General features: G+C 32.8%; 1 protein-coding gene across 1 annotated transcript; it reads left to right on the forward strand.

Annotated features, from left to right (window-relative positions):
- Window positions 1–11,463: 11,463 nt before the first annotated feature.
- LOC126692319 (transcription factor DIVARICATA) lies at window positions 11,464–13,793 on the forward strand. Its single transcript, XM_050387881.1, has 2 exons — window positions 11,464–12,622; window positions 13,108–13,793. The coding sequence occupies exons 1-2, from the start codon at window positions 12,198–12,200 to the stop codon at window positions 13,607–13,609; spliced, it is 927 nt and encodes a 308-aa protein (XP_050243838.1). The 5' UTR covers window positions 11,464–12,197; the 3' UTR covers window positions 13,610–13,793.
- Window positions 13,794–17,761: the final 3,968 nt, after the last annotated feature.

Genomic DNA, 17,761 nt, shown 5'->3' on the forward strand with positions numbered 1-17,761 from the left:
ACCCTTGAGGGTGTTTGGATATACATGAAAATTCGGTCAAACTAAAAATATATTTTAGTTGACCGTAAAATAAAGCCTTTTGGAGTGTAAAATGTTTTACATGTTCATTTTACCTTCAATCAATTTCCATCTCCCTTACAACTCCAACAACCCGAAGAGAGAGAGAGAGCCCCAAAAGCTTCCACCATCACTTCAACCGCCATCCCTTTGCATGCTCCATCTGTCGTCCCTTGTGTTCGCCAGTGAAGGTAACCTCCTCCTCCTCTCTTTCGTCTCTCTTTCTCATCTCTCTTTATTTCTCTCTCTTTCCCTCCAACCAACCAAGGCTAGATCGAACACTGCATGTCACCGATCTAGTGCCTTCACTCAAGAACCACACCCTCTCTTCCACTCTCACTCACGACATTCTCGATCTGGATCGGTCTTACCCTCCCTCTCTTCTTCTCTTCTATCTGGCAAGGTGAAGCCTTCATGGCTCCTCCGCAACAAACCCCAGGTAACACCACTCCACGGTGGTCTTCTCCTTTTCATCTCACTTTTTCTTTCTAACTCAAACCAAACCCCCCAAGCCCCCCACTTATTTTTGTGTTTGATTTTCTGTTTCTTTGATTTATGATTTTGTTGTTGTGGTGATGATGTGAATGGTGGTGTTTTGGTGGCAACGGAGCTGTGGTGGTGGTTTTTTTCCTCTTCCCAATATGGATTTTGGGTGGTAGTGGCTGGTGGCTTGTGTTTACCTTTTTTGAAAATAGGTTTCTTACATGTAAGACTAAACACAAGAAATAATTTTCTGGCATAATTTCCACAATACAGTCAAACAACAAAAAATGTTTTTCTTTACGTAAAATATTTTCACTTGAAAATATTTTACACTAGGAAAACATTTTACATAGTGCCAAACACAACCTTAAATTACATTGATCTCCCATCCTAGTTTTAGATTGTACACTAACCTCCCTTATTTTCAAAGCAAATTACACTTACCTCCCCTACACCCTAACGCCATTATATATCTACTAAGGGAAATTAAACAATTACTTAGAAAATAATTTTTTAGAGCAAGTTAAATTCCAATTTTACCTTCCTTGAACTACACCTAAACAAAACTTTCGAACCCTACTGCCTACACGTGAAAGAAGCTTTCAAATCACCTTTACCAAGCAAGATGGCCTCAAGTCAAGACCATAATTGATGATATGACGACTATAATGAACTTACAGCGCGATCCATTGCTAGCTCCACATTTACGACTTCACCATAGTTACATATGGAGTCAAAACTCAAGCAAGAATACCACTAATTAGAAAATTGACACATGAATCATCATTAGCTTCTAAAAGTCCTTATGGTTGATTAGGTCAATAATTAACAAGTGCTTTGTTCAATAATTACTTACTCATGCGGAGCTCTTTACTTTACATATTCAATAATCATAGGGCTGAATTTATTTCACGTTAGAAAAGAAGGAGAAAAAAAAAAAAAAATTTGGGAACAGAAAGAAGTTTCGAGTGAGTGGAGGATAAAATGGGAAACTTCACAAATTTTAAGTGAGTGTAAAATGAGAATTTCAATTAAAAAGTGATGCTGAAAGCATAAATGTATTTTGCCATACTATTTTGAAAGTAAGGGAGGTTAGTGTACAATCTAATAGTAGGTGGGAGGTCAGTGTTACTTGAATAAACCTCAGGGAAGGTTAGTGCAATTTTCCTAATCTTAATATACTACAATCCTAAAATCGTTAAACGAAAAATATCGCTTTAGGATCTATAATTATTAGAGTTCAAGAGGTCAATATTGCAAAAATCATAAACGCCTTGGAACTTTAAGCTTCGTGTAGTATGTTGTCTTAGAGCTAACACAGGAAGACAAGCACATTTTTCTAGCTCAGTGGCGAATGGCGATGCCCGGTTTGATGCAGCTGTTTCACAGAATTCCACTTCTTTAGTTCTTTATTTTTTGGATAATTATTTTCACTTCTTTAGTTGTGGTTGCCTGAAATGAAAATATTGATTTTTTTTTTTTTTTTAAGGTCGAAATGAAAATGTTAATATTCTTAAAGCTTGGGACAAAAGTCATTAATTTGTTGTGTGATAGTCTGTCTACAGAAGCAGTTGATATTGTTTGGCATCTTAATTTGGCTAAGGAGGAAAATTTCGAAGTGTCATTGTGGAAAGAGACACAAAGATATGTATGGATGCCCTTAATAGTGCTAATGAGGATGGTTGCTGGCATGTCTATATCTAAATAAGTTATGCTTTAGAGCTAAGCAAATTGTTTTCTATCGGTACTCTTGAATGGGTTAAAAGAGAGGCAAATGGAGCAGTCCTACCCAATTAAACTCTAGCTAACTTAATTAATTCTCCCAATAGTTATGTCGGTTGTAATTACTCTTCCTTCCTGGGTCCTCTCTTAGATGCTCAAAAGAAAGACAGTTTAATGAAAGTTCGGATTTATATATATATTTAAAAAAAAAAAAATTTAGGGTAGAATACTAGAATCAAAATCTAAATAATGGAATTGTTGAATACAAATAAGGTGTCCGATGTAGATTCATCGACCCCAAGTCACATGACAATAATTGATAATACTATGTGTATCACTGATTTCTTGATAAGACTATCATCGTGGGTACAACACATTTGTTGAAACGTCACTATTTGAACCGCTTAACTCTTACCAAATATCATGTAAAGCAATACGAGAACTCCTACTACCAAAGCCACACCTCCATAATGGTGGTAGGATCGATATAATAACCCTACTATGATCTTATTACATCCTTCGATCTAATTCAAAAGACCCTCATACTAATTAATCCTACCTAGCATGTTCACAAGCCACAATATCAATAATCTTAAAATGAAATTTTCTCGGGCAGTCAAAAGTATATGGCACATTGACAACCCCACAGTGCCAAGTGCCCTCCTTTAAGCCGGGAGCCCCACATGCATGCCCACACTTACCTGGAATTGGGTAGGGAATATATATAGTATTACTATTTTCTCGGGAGCAGCAGCATATACTATATACATGGCTTTGCAAGTTGCACTGCCACTCAGATGAGCTAATGCAGTAATGGACATCCTCAGTAGAGAAACAAGCTTATTAACGTGACCAAGTATAATCAATTGTCATTGTTTATGGAAATTAGGAGAAGAATCTTTGTTTAATTTGTTTATGGAATCCTCTCTGCTTTGTATAATATGTAGTCATTGTCATTTCCAACAAACACTAAGCTTAGAGTAAACCCTTTCAGAGGTCTGAGTGGGAGACATTAACTTTTCCGGATTAAGAAAAAAATATATGTATGTATATTATTCTTCATGAATTCAAGGGTGGATCGAAAAGGAGGCAGGACCAATGAGGCACCGCCCTCCAGAAATAAAAGATTAGTAGGGTTTACCCTATTGGACATAGTGCTTATCCCCAATCCAAATGAATATTACCCATAACACTGCATTACTATATTTTTTTTAATAATTCAAAAATTAGGTGGAGGGGTTTGAATCCTAGTGTCTCGTGCATTTGAAACATCTTGGAGCCACTTCTAAGAGATTCATTACTTAATTAGTAATGTGGTGTGTGTAGAACGAAATGATTGCATTCACCTGAGAGAATAATCAGATATTCAAAGAAATCTGAATACCTTTATTTGTTAAAAAAAATTTATATTAAAAAAACATTATAAAATACCAAGTTAGCATCTAGTTGAGTTATAAAACTCTTAACCTAAAATTACATTATTAATAATTAGAGTCTCAATAAAAAAGCAAATAATAAACAACAACAATAAATTAATTACAAAAGCACCAAAGTTCAAACATTCATAATTTAGTGGTTGGATCTTTTGCTCCACTACACATAAAAAGTATTCTCTCTTTTCACTTTTTTAGTTTTTTATTTCCTTAAGTTTTTATTTGACACTCAACACCACACGCCAGTACGTATATGAGCCCACAAACACACATCACCACAATCGATGTGGGACTAAGGTATTTTTTTTTTGGATACTCAGAGGGGAGGGAGAAAATAGAACTCAACACCACACGCCAGTACAAAAATTGCATCCAGCAATTTGTACCGCGGAACAGTATATGAGTGCACAAACACACATCACCACAATCAATGTGAGACTAAGGTTTTTTTTTTACTCAGAGGGGAGGGGGAAAATGTACTAAAACTGCATGCGGCAGTTCAATCAAGTAATGTTAGGATCACTAAAAAAACGTGAAAGAAATGTTCTTATTTTCCCCCTCCTCTCTGAGTTAAAATAAAATAAAAAAAAGTTTTTATTTGACATGTGTGGGACTAAAATGTAAATTGCTGCACTTAAACGTCTATACAATTTGAAATAAGAAATTTTTGTGATATTTTGGGCGTTTCCTTACAAATGATTAGAGCGCAGTCATAATACATAGATCTATGGCTAGCTTTAGTTAAATTAAATGAAAATTAACTTGAAATATGTTATAATATAAAAAAAAATGGAGAATGATTATCTTAAAAATTGACTTATAACTGGAGGAAACAAGTGGAAAGTTTTAGTGAGACATAATTTTAAATGATATCTACTTCTAGAAAAGAATGATAGGTTCAACTCAACTCAAAATAATGGGCTGTCTTTTAAATTTCTAGTTTGTTAATGACTATTATATTCATAGTTTATTTAAGGTGCTTTTTGAATTGCAATTCTTCAATTAAGTATTTTCTAAGTTCTCTTATTAATTAAGTAATAATTAAATTTGTTCTACATTTTTATGAAACATATACTTTTTCAAAGTCCAATATTTATTTAATATCCATTCCTTTCACATAAATGATCTCATCATGAAGTTTACCTATAAAACCCATTATCTCGAAGTACTAAATAAATATTCATAGTAATTACTCCATGATTGAATTCTTGCCCTCAAATTTGCATACATTATAGAAATTTTCACATCCAAATTCTCTTAAACTAATTCATGCTTTCAAGTCTTTAACCATAATTTGAATAACTTCTTGACAGTTGTGATTGAAGTCTATCAATTGAATGACAGGCCCTTCCCAAAGTTTTTCAATTAATAAGTTACTTTTGCCTCTCTTATTATACCGACCTAGAAATATATTGTGGACCACATGCATGCATGTACACGTTAAAATGTGATTCAAAATAACCCTTATGTGTTGCTGAAAGAGCTTATAAACATTGACAATGCATGTGCTAGTATTTTTTACTTCTATGCTAACATTGACAATGTTATGAAACACCCTCCCCAAATCCCCCCAAAAATATCAATCATATAAAATTTTTAAATGATAATTAATATATTATATATTTATAAAGACATTGCCCAATGTATCTGACTTTTTCATCTTTTTCAATGAAAATGGTAGTTTTTTTTTTTTTTTTTTGGCTTAAAACAAGTAGGTAATGATGGATTTAAACCATAATTGACATTGAGTTTCAAAACTCTTGACCAAAAAATAATAACTTTGAGTATTTGGGAAGATGGTAAAAAAGGGAAACCATTACATTTTAACATTAGAAAGGGATATGATTGAAACAGAAGTTGCAGAAGTTTTCAAATAATTTAAATTTTAGTTTAAATGGGTAGTTGTGACTTGTGAGTATTTAAGAGATTGGAATTTAATCTCTAATTGTCAAATTTGAGAGAACTGATTAATAAACAATAATGGTAGTTGTGGTAACCAGTTCAAATTCAAATTATAACCTGATTTTACAACGACTATCCTCAAATTTTAAATAGATTAAGTATTTTAATTGTAATATAAGGATATTAATGAGAAAATAGAAGTTCACTATAGCTTCAGCTTCAGCTTCACTTGAGGATTACCTATGGATAAAAGCATGTATACCTGTGGACTGTTCTTTGTTTAAGAGAGAGAGAACTTGAACACCAAATCGATTCACAGAAGGGACAAACAAAGATGTATTTAATAATTTGGAGCAGTAAGTGGAGCATATGAGTTAGTGGAAAAGGGTTCTGGTTGTCAGTTGTGATTGTATTTTCCTATTAGTAAAGAAAAAAAGAGAACATTTTTGCTCATATTTTTATGAAGATAAAGCAGAAGATACCTATATATGTAGGCTATAGCCTACCTAGAGTATTGCACATGATGCAATAGTAATTACGTTGAGATTGAAAGTTCAAAAAAAAAAAAAAAAAAAACTTTCAATTTCAACTATTAAATAAAAAAAAGTTGAAAAAGTTAAAAAGTTAAAGTTAAAAAATGAAAATAGTAAAAATTAATGTGAGAGGGAGTGGTGTAATTGCACCTAGTGCAATACCCTTGGGTAATGTACCAGATCCAAATCCCTATTACATTTAAATATTTACATACAATTTTCTCTAAAAAAAAAAAAAATTTGAAGCCACAGAAGTAATGGTGGGAATGGTATACCTATATTTTATTCATTAGTCAATTGCATGATGATAAAAGAGAATGAAAAAATATAATACACCAACTTAGGAAGCCATTTTTGTAATGTATCAATTTATTTCTTGATACCGTAATGTTGTTTGTGAATTGTATAATATTGATGTCCACGGTGTTGTCTACCTAACCTATAATTTTTTAATCTAGCATTTTGTTTATGAGTAATGACAATCTTAATACACCTTTTGAGTCATTAGCCCCAAGTACCATGAAAAATCTCCTTTTAGGTTTAAAGTAATCAACAGATCCCACTTTTGCTTCCCCATTTCATTTGGACCCTGAGATCCCTATGCGCGTGTGTAACCTAGCTTTAGCAAAGCCCATTTTGCATTTCTTTATAATTAATTAATGTGACTAGGAACATTATTAAATACAGAAAGGGTGGTTATTCTGATCAGTCCAACAAAATGTGCCATTAAGATTGATAAATATAAATAAAAGGATTGACTTAGTGGTTCCTAAAGTCTTATGATATTCATGAGATTTTGGTTTTGAAATCTCTTGCCACTATCTTAAAACCTCCTCCATGGGATTGCTCCCTATAATAACTTGGTGTGTGCACGACAAGGGAATTGCATATATCAAAGGGGATAGTCAGATATTCGAAGAGGTCTAGATACCTTTGTTTATTAAAAAAAATTAATAAATATAGGTTTTAATTAATTCAAATGTTAAAAGTCTCTTATTATAATAATAAAAAAACAAAAACAAAAACACAATAGTGATGTATTAGCTTAATGATAAAAAATAATCATTTAAAAAATGTTATAGATTTAAATTTTATCTTATTTATCTATAATAATAAAAAATGGGCAAAATTATTATGTTATTTTTCCTTAGCAAATTAAAATGACTATTAATTTGGAAATTTTATACGATCCATAATGAATTGAACGTGAAGAAAAATTCAACATATTTTCTCTTAATAATAAAATTAGGGGAAATTACAGTAAATCCACTTGCGGTTTGACCCGTTTTCACTTTGTCTACCCGTGATTTAAAACTTAACACTTTGCCTACCTGAGGTTACTTCTGTTAGGGCTCTGTTACCCACCTTTGGCTTTTCCGTTAAAAAACAACTTTTACCACCAAAACATAACACAACATGATTTGAAAAATTAGGGTATGAATTTTTTTGAAAGAGCTTGGGTTATGGGGTTTTATGTCTCTATGCAAACCTTTAAAAAAAATCAAGAAAGGAAGAAGGTAAGAAAGATAGAATTGTTTATGATGAACCATTAAAAAAGGTCTACATTGGGACCTTTTTTAATATCCCTGTAACACACTATACCCCATAACCCAAGTACAAAATTTCTCTATAACACCAAAAAAAAAAAAAAAACAAAATCCCTCTCATCTCTCACGCTAAAATTCAAAAAGCACTATCTCAACGTCGTGAAATCAAGGTCACCATCGTCGTTGGTGGTAAAACTCGTCAATGCCGTACCAAGTTTCCTCCGAACCCATCAACCAATTCTTCGCGATGAGCTCGTCTTTCCTCTGCTGCAACTCAACTCACTGCCGCTCCTCTTCTCGCTTCGTCAACGCCACCAAAACGTTGTAGAAATCACTTTGCTTACACTCCAACAATGACTCTCGATCCTTCAACGGCCGTTCCATCGAGGTCACCATCACCATTGTGAAATCGATGACCTCATGTTAGAGCAATTGGGTGTTGTTTTGCTCGGAAAAATTTGGGGGAAATCGGGGCAAATTGGGGAATTTTTGGGGCAGTGGTTGTGGACTGTAGGTGTGCTAGTGTCAGTTGTGGGTTCTAATTGTTTTTGTAGTGCCAGTTTTGGGTTTCTAGTTTTTGAACTTTTCTGGGTTTTCAATTTTTGTTGTTTGAACTTTTATGGGTTTTCAACTTTTCTAGATTTCAAGTTTTTGGACATGAGGAGTAGGAGATTTGATTTGATTTATTTGAATGTTGTTGAGTTAGATTAGGAGTTTTAATTTTTATCCAATTTTTCTCATACGCCTTTATCCTGCTTTCAGATGTATAATTAGTTTGTTTGTGGTTGAGATGATAAGTTCAAATACAAGTTGAAGTTCTAAGAAATTGCATAATATTTTTTACCAATAGAACATTTTGATCTAGTTTTCTCTTGAATTTTTATGTGTTTTATGTTTTGGGAGGAGAGAGATGTAAAAATGGTGCAAAAATACATATTTAATCTTCTTTTTAACAGAGGTAGGTAATAGAGCCTTAATGGAAGTAACTTCAGGTAGGCAAAGTGTTAAGTTTTAAACTACGGGTAGGCAAAGTGAAAATGGACAGACAAAATGAAAACGGGCCAAATCACAAGTAAGTTTACTATAATTTTCCCTAAAATTATGTGACTTAAAAGACTGAGTTAAAAGTCTCATAATTTAATTGATTGACATTTTTTGAATCCAATAGAAATATTTAAGGCCTATTTGTTATCGTTATTTAAATAATAATTTTCAATATTTAAATAATATTACATTATTATTTTTATACACTTTTTCACTCATATGTATTTTTAAAAGGGGTCTTTAAAATTTAAAACCTTTTATCTTAATTATTGAAAAAAAAAAAAAAAAAAAAAAAAAAAAAAAAAAAAAAAAAACCTACCAACCCTGGAATTACCGTTGATCCATTAATGGGTTTTGAACTAGTGGGGCATTAAAAGGCCGAATTAATTAGAGGGCATGTTCACCCGTACAACACTGAGGCATATAGCACTGCACAACACATTAATGCATTTTGACAGGGAATTTTGACTCTGAGCATCCGTCCCAACATCATAATTAATTGATTATTGCCACAAGGTAAATAGTAAAAGCATACATAACGGTCAATATCAATATGGTGTGGTGCGCTTGTGATTAAGAAATAGTAAAGTTTTCTGGATTTAATTTCATTCAATTAAGTTTTCCAAATTTCAAATTTACTCAATTTAGACATTCCATCCAATTTCATTAAAAATTTGTTTATAAAATAATATTTTTCTCACATGAAAAAATTTATAAAATTAATAAAAAAATTTATAAATTTTTAACGTGAGAATTTTTAAATTTTGTTTTTCATTAGTTAATTGCATATTTAATGACAAATTTTTAATGGAATTGGAAGAAAAACTTTAATTGAACAAATTTGAGACTTAAAAAAACTCAATTAAATGAAAGTAAAGTTAAGAGACCAAAATAAATTTCAATCAAATTTAAAAAATATAATTTTCATTTTTTTTTATAAGATGTAATTTGCATTTTTAGTCTAAAGATTTGTCAACTTGATAAATCATTCGCTAATATTTGTCAAAGCTATGGGATTCATCATTGAAGGATTCATCATTGTAACTAATAAAGTGGATGACGGCTTGAATAAAAAAGGTGAAAAGAAATAGTCCTACAACTTATGTAATTTAAATGTTGCTTTCCAATTGGTTAAGATTTTCAACTTGCAATTGTTTATTTTGGAAGAGAGAAGGAATAAAATAGAGCTGCTTTGGATATCCTCACTTTTTAACTTTTTATGGACACCCTCAATAATTAAGTAGTATGATATAGTCCCATTAGCTTTAGCTTAGATCTTGCTTTGTAGACTGTAGTACAGTTATACAAAATAATATGTTTAGCATAACTGTCTGAACTCATTTGGATCAATAATTTAAACTTCTTTCCTATCTTCTTAACTTTTGCGTTTCCCTCTCTCAATAATGTGTTCGAATTATTTTTGTTACCTTTTTTACTCAACTTTATGAGCAACTGAATGAACTAACAAAGCCCCCCTATATTCTCTCTTGGAATTTCACATCAAATTTTATACTATTAGTGAGTATTAGGTATTTGTAAAAGTGATGATAGATATAATAACAATAATCTTGTTTTGTATTTAAAATATTTTAAAAACTACCGCCTTATTTAATAGAGTATTGAATTCAAATACAATATTAAATTCAAAAAAAAAAATGAATAATATGACTCTTCTTGGATAGGCTAAAAAGAATGGATAGTTTTATTGTACGATTGAAGAAGAATAATTTAAAGTAGATTCAAGTTAGTTAAACGGGTAAAGTCTCTATCTCTCTCTCACTATAATTTAAAACTCTCCCTCTAAAAAAAGAATAATTTAAAAGACAAAAGGATCATCCACAATAAAGGGGGATTTTTGTTTCCCTCCTAATTATCTATAGAGTTTTGAACAACATGGAAAAATTCAATTAATTAATTTTAAATTGTATGGATAGAATTTGCAATTATCAGAAGCAAACTTCATAGATAAAATTTTCACTCTAAAAAAATGAATAATTTAAAAGACAAAAAAAGATCATCCACAATGAAGAGAGATTTTTGTTTTCCCTCCTAATTATCTATTCTAGTTTTGAATAACATGGTAAAATTCAATTAATTAATTTAAAATTGTATGGATAGAATTTTCAAAACTCTAGAGAATTTTGAATAAAAAATCAAAAATAATTTGGGTTTCCCATTAGGACATAATGAAGTTAAACGTCAACACCATTGGCACCAGGGTAGGTCTACTTAATTTAATTTAAATTGTAGTTGCCACTGATAGATTTTTAAAATCTTCATTAATTAGATTTACCAAAACAAACTTGAATGAATCTTAACCTAAATTATAGAATTAATGCAAAATACTAGTCCTAATGATAATTAAAAATTATGAGGTGATGTTAGTGACATGCATTTTGACATAAATGAAGCTAAACGTCAACACTAAAAACAACACCATTTTGCCCTTTTTATTTAAATTACCAAAATGCCCCAAATGCACGTTAGCCAATCAAAGCTTGTCCTTCTCAAAAAGTCCCACAAATTTTGATTGACACTTTGGGAGTGATTGGTCTCTCTCACTCTCTCATTCTCTCTCTATCTCTATCTTTCTCTCTCTCTCTCTTCTTGTTAAGCCGCAACGCCCCCCACAAGTACCATATCAACCAATCACAACTCAACAGCTTTGACCCATCTCTGTCTCTCTCTTATTTTAGTCTCTTCATTCATCCCTGTTCCATAGATCCTTGTCTTGCAAACTAGTACAAAAACGCTGACATATTTGGATTCGTTTCATTCACACTTTCACCCCTCTCTCTCTATCTCTCTTTTTTTTCGGTTTTGCTTTGGCCTCCCAAGCTAAAAGCAAAAAAGAAAATAACCCCACAAGCGAAAAAAGCCAAAATCTTTCCCACTAGTACTATAACCAGTAACCACCACTTCATTTCTGAAGAAATCACTCTGCTCTCTCTCTCTGAGCTTCTACTCCTATTTTTATCAACTGGGTATTGTTTGTTTTTTCCTTTTGATTCTGGTTCAACTTTCAAGTTTCTTTTTTTATTTATTTATTTCTTTTCTATGGTTGGAAGTTCTGTGTATCACTTTGTGAAGCTTCAAGTTGTCAAATTTATCACACAGACTTGATCTAAGCCTTGCTTTCCTTTGTTTCTCTTTTGTGGGGTTTTGGATCTGATGTGGAGCTCTAGGGTTTATCTTTGAGAAAAATAAGATCTGCTTTGTTTTCTCACTGTTCTCGAATTTTCCTTGGGTTTTGGAAAGTTGGGTCTTTTCTAGATTCTCTATTCCTCACCTTATGCTTATGTGAAAAAGGTACTCAGATTCCTTCCAAATGCTTCTTAATTAGTACCTCTTTGGCCATAAGACCTCCACTTCCCTGCATTTCCTATCTTGGTTTTCTCTCTCTTTGAACTCCCATAGAGAGAGAGAGAGAGAGAGCTGATATTGTCCTTGGTTGTACGGTCTGACTGTTTATAACTATGAATCCGGAAATTGAAATTCAGTCTCCAGCCTCCTATCTGCAGAATTCTAACTGGTTGTATCAGGAAAGCAAGGGAACTAATTGGACCTTGGAAGAGAATAAGCAGTTCGAGAATGCTCTTGCTTTATACGATAAGGATACCCCGGATCGATGGCTTAGGATTGCGGCCACGATCCCAGGCAAGACTGTAGGAGATGTGATGAAACAGTACAGGGAGTTGGAAGAAGATGTTAGTGACATAGAGGCGGGCTTGATTCCAATTCCTGGTTATGGTAGTAATTCTTTCACACTGGAGTGGGTGAACAATCAAGGCTTTGGTGATTTGAAACAATTCTATAGTGTTGGTGGAAAGAGGGGCGCCTCTACTCGGCCTTCTGATCAGGAAAGGAAGAAAGGGATACCATGGACAGAAGAAGAGCACAGGTATGTATTGCATGCCTTGGTATATAATTTGTATAAAATATGTGCCCTGACAATTTGGAATGTGAATGAGATATGATTGGCTATCTCTTGGATGCTAGTTTACACTATATGAGGCGGAGCTCGATTAATTTATTGAGAATCCATAACAGACCCTAAATTTTTAGGTTTAAGGCTTAGTTATTGTTGTTATATGCTAGTTTACACTACAATTGAACCTATAATAAGATTTGTTTTCTTGTTTGTATCTATAAATCATAAGGTTTGAATTGAGATGATGAAGCTAACCTTATATTATGATGTATATGTTTGAGAATTGAATTTTTCCTGATAGATCTAGTTAATTAGTTTAAAATTTGACTTGTAGATTAACTGTTCATATTTGCTATTAAAAATTGCTTTATCATTGTTCATTTTTCTATCTGTCTGGGTTTCAATTTCTTAGCGACCTCCTGCAAGTTTTAATTTTGTGTTAATTCTAACTACAGGCAATTTCTGCTGGGTCTCAAGAAGTATGGTAAAGGTGACTGGAGAAATATCGCTCGCAATTATGTGACCACTAGGACCCCTACTCAGGTAGCTAGTCATGCTCAGAAGTACTTTATCAGGCAGCTTTCAGGAGGGAAGGATAAGAGAAGGTCTAGCATCCATGATATTACTACTGTCAATGTTCCAGAAACTAAATCTCCCTCTTCAGACAGTAAAAGATCTCCTTCACCAGATCACTGTGCAATGGTTATGCAGCCTCAGCAGCATCTAGAGATGGGTGTTATCAGTAGACAGCAGCAATATGACTGGAAAACACCATATGAGGCCACAACCATGGCTTTCAACCCAGCAAATGTAAACATGTTCATGAAACCATTTTGTGGGATTTCTTCATATGGACCTAACCTGCAGGAACAAAATCTATTCCGGAGCACCCTTCACGGATCTCAGTTTGGACCTTACAATACAATGTTTCAGATGCAGCCAATGCAACATCAGTGAGAGTTCTGGAGGAATCTAATGCCAAACCATGCTATATGATGGTTTTATGTGAATATGTTGATGGGGACTTTTAGTTAGTCCTTAGTAATTAGACTCTGCAAAGAAATCAGTTAGTTCATATCATGATTGATATTCAAACTTGGAAGGAAAGTTTATTAATGTGAAGTGTAGCTTTCATCACTAATGCTGCTATGTTGTGTGTTGGGGAATTAAGGGTAGTAAGCAGTCCTTTTCTTGTGCTTTCATGTGTTATACATTTTGCTCTTGTTCACAAGATTACAATGAGGATCATGGTCAAAACTATATAGTAGGTTGATAGGTTCAAGTTATCACCCAGTCACTTCTCTTTGGATGGTGGATGAGATACGGGCATTAGTGAGATAATTATCTTGTGGAGGTATATTGAAAGCTTTAAACTTGTGAATATCATTCGTAAATGTGATTTGTCAATATGCATTTGAACAAATTACTTCCCGAATACGTGGATGCGTCTCCTTTGGCGCTTTTCAATAAATTGTTTAGTTATAAAATAACACAAAAAAAAACCTTGGAGCTATGTTCTGTTACTTGGTGGACATGTAGATCTTTGCATGATAACGATTGTTCTACAATAAAATAAGTTAGTGTTGGTGGTTATCTAGTATCAAGTTTATTAATTACTTTAATCTATATTTACTGTTAGCCCCCACTGAAGAATAGGATTGGTCTCAATAATATTCTTTTTTTGAGAATGAACTGTAGTAGTGAAGCAGAAAATTAAAATGCCTGCCTGGGGTGCAACATGAGGAATATGGTTGCTTTGCATGCATTTGCATTATTAGCCCAATTGGAAGGAGTTGATCCGAGGACAGTAGTTCATATCAGCAGATGCCTAATCCAATATGCCTTCTCACAAATGCACCAACGAAAAGAGGAGCAAATCAAGCATTTGATTTTGAAGTGATTTTAACTCCTATGGGTGCTATTTGTCATTTCAATTCCAGACTTTGATGCTGCATTGCTTGTTAAGAGGCTCTGTACTGAGACTCTATAAAACTACTTAAGCTTTAATGAAGTGCCTCTTTTGCCCAAAAATAAAAGGATATGCCGTCTAACAATGCCTCTCTCCCAATGACATTGTTTGCTTTTCTTTAATGCCATTTTAATAAAACATGATTTATACACTTAATGGCAATTAATATACTAAGTGTTTGGGGATCGAACCTTGACCCAAGCCATGACGAAGGGCCACTTGGATTGAGTTTGACAATCGAATCTTGACCCTAGCCATTACCAAAGGCCACTAGTTTAAGCATCAGATGCTCAATTCTTCTTTTCCTTTATTCCTTCACGAGGATGACGATTTCTCTTTTTCTAGATTACTTGCTGAGGTAAAAGATCTAATGAGATGTACTAGCGAATATGATTAATCAAACAATCCATGTAACTATAATGTGTGTTTTCCTTTTTGTTCTTCTGCATATTCTTTTGAACCACAAGACAAGATTTTTTTACTTCACTCTAAACCAGTTTTCAATGGTGCCAAAGACTTTCTATTCCTTTGGACTCTTTTTAGTCGACATCAAAGGCATCATACTTTTATGATTATCTAGTGTACCATACCAATTAAAGAAACTTTGAAAATTGTCATGCTGTTATCCAAATCCTGCTCTCTTTCTTGTGACACTACGCATTACAATTGAGAATCTAGCTTTTCATGACGTTTTAAAAAGCTCATGATGCTCGTTAACATTCTCCAATAGGGCAGTGAAATTTTATCATGACCTTCCATTTTGTGAAAACACTGACAGTACTAATATCCGTCTCCCTAGTCAGGTGCAGTTTGCAAAGAATGATCTTATTATCAATTGATTAACTAATCCTACTAGTGCTTATGCGAATTGAATCTCATTCGGTAGTAATTTGACCATTTTGAAAATAAGATGGGAAAGGAAGAAAATAAGAACACGTTTGCCGCGAAATTAACCAATGTGCAAATACTTCCACAATTTTCCTAAATTAAATGTTTGGGAACCACAATTCAACTCCTTACTACCACTCTAAAAATAAACCCATGAGATGTGATATCGAATGTCATAAAAGACTTGAGTGTATCTTCCTCATCACAAATTAATTTTGAGGTGGAGTGTCACAACTTACAATTCGACAAGTGATATTAGAACTAAGGTCATGAGTTTGAGTCATAGAAGAGTCATTGTGAGACGGGGATTGTCGGGAGAACCATATTTTGGCCCCCTTAGACGGCTCTAAAATTAGGATCGTGAGGTGTAATATTGTGATATGGAATACAATAAAAAATTTGAGTCTGTCTTTTTTTATCACCAATTGGTTTTGAGGTGGAGTGACATAGCTCATGGTCTGACATTAAAAACTCAACAATCTTGTAATTTCATTATTTATGATAACCCACCACCTTTTGTGGAGAATTCACTAGCCTTTGATAAGGTTGTGCTTGTTTTTCAGGATTTTTTTATGTTAAATACATTTCCCTCTATTTATCCATAAAAAAGGGAGAGGGGTGGGGGGAAGAGAAGATATCTGGTTAATTCTGAAAGTGAGCTAGTTTTGTTAAAAATGGAGTTCCAACCTTTGAAACATTTTTATTTTTTTCCCTAGTAGGTACACAAAATTATAATGGAAAATTAATTTAAAATCTCATTCTTTTTTTTCTCCCCCTAACACTAGCACTACTAAAGAAAAAGATCTTTAAATATGGTGTCTCCTCGGCATGTGCCTTATCCACTGTCAAGCTATCTTTTCCGTCATCTATGATGACTTAAACATATTCAAAAGATTATTCAGCTAAAAGTTCCTCAAATATCATGCAATGTCAGTTCAAAAGTGATATATGACAATAGAATTTCCTGTTGCTATTGGTTTTGTTTACCCTCTTTTCTTTAGCTATTGCTAATTACTGATACTGGCATTGGCATTGACATTGCTATTACTGTTGCAACCTTCATGAGAAGGTTAGATGAGTTATTTTAGGACTACAATTTTTATCACATTTTTTTACCATAATTTATATGACAAATTGTGACTATTTATCTGTACTTTTATATTAATCCACAATTTTTTCTTCACAATTCTGATCATCCTCACATGAGAATTGTGGTAAAGTGTATAAAATAGGCTATGGTCCTAAACTTTTGAGGCTAGAGCCCACCATGTTGCTTGCACTTACTTTTTTGGGGTCCTACCCACTCTACAAACGCTTCAATCAGAATGACCAATATGAAAGGCATTACCAAGAAAGAAATAAAGTAATGTTAAAAGGTCTAAAAATTGTGTCCTTGTTAAATGACAGTATTACCCACCTTCTTTTTAAAAAGGAGTAGCTTTTATGCAAGTTGCACAGGAAAGCACTTTGGCTACTTTATTCTATTTTTGATCAAGCCTTTATGTGTTTGATTTGAGGCCACATACCGTAGTCTCACACTTTTGGCTATTTTGTTTTCTTCTATGCTTGCTTTTATATATATATATATATATATATATATATATATATATATATATATATATATATATTCTGATTCTTGCCACCAATACCTTCAATAAAACATTATTTGTTAAGAAAAAAAAAAAAAAAAAAAAAAAAAAAAAAAAAAGAGAGCTTGCCGACCCTTGTTGAGGATACATAATTGACTCAATATGTATATATATATATATATATATATATATATATATATATATATATATATGAAACTAAGATTTTGTTATTATTGCTGTATTGATGCTTAAAATAAAATTGGGTTATCCGTGACTACTTTCATTAAAAAATAAATAATAATAATTAATAAATAAAAAGAAGGGTGGGAGGTTATCCAAAATAGAATTAAAATTGAAGAAAGAAATAAAGCGAGAGTTGTCATAGAAAGCTTTTTTTTTTTTTTTAGGAAACTTTGTCACAGAAAGCTTAATTATTAGGACCATCATTTTTCTCTATAGTGCATCGATGCAGGTCCACAGACATATAACAATGCTCTCTTAGGGTCTTTTGACTCATATTACAGAAAATAATTGTATCAATGCAGAAAGTGGAAGATTGTATATGCCATTATATTATTGAGCTTAAAAATAACTCGTGAATTTTGTGTCCAAACGACAGAAACAAAATTTCTTATATAATAATAGTACCAAAAGAAAACAAGT

Source organism: Quercus robur, chromosome 7 (assembly GCF_932294415.1).
Source record: "Quercus robur chromosome 7, dhQueRobu3.1, whole genome shotgun sequence".
Taxonomy (NCBI): domain Eukaryota; kingdom Viridiplantae; phylum Streptophyta; class Magnoliopsida; order Fagales; family Fagaceae; genus Quercus; species Quercus robur.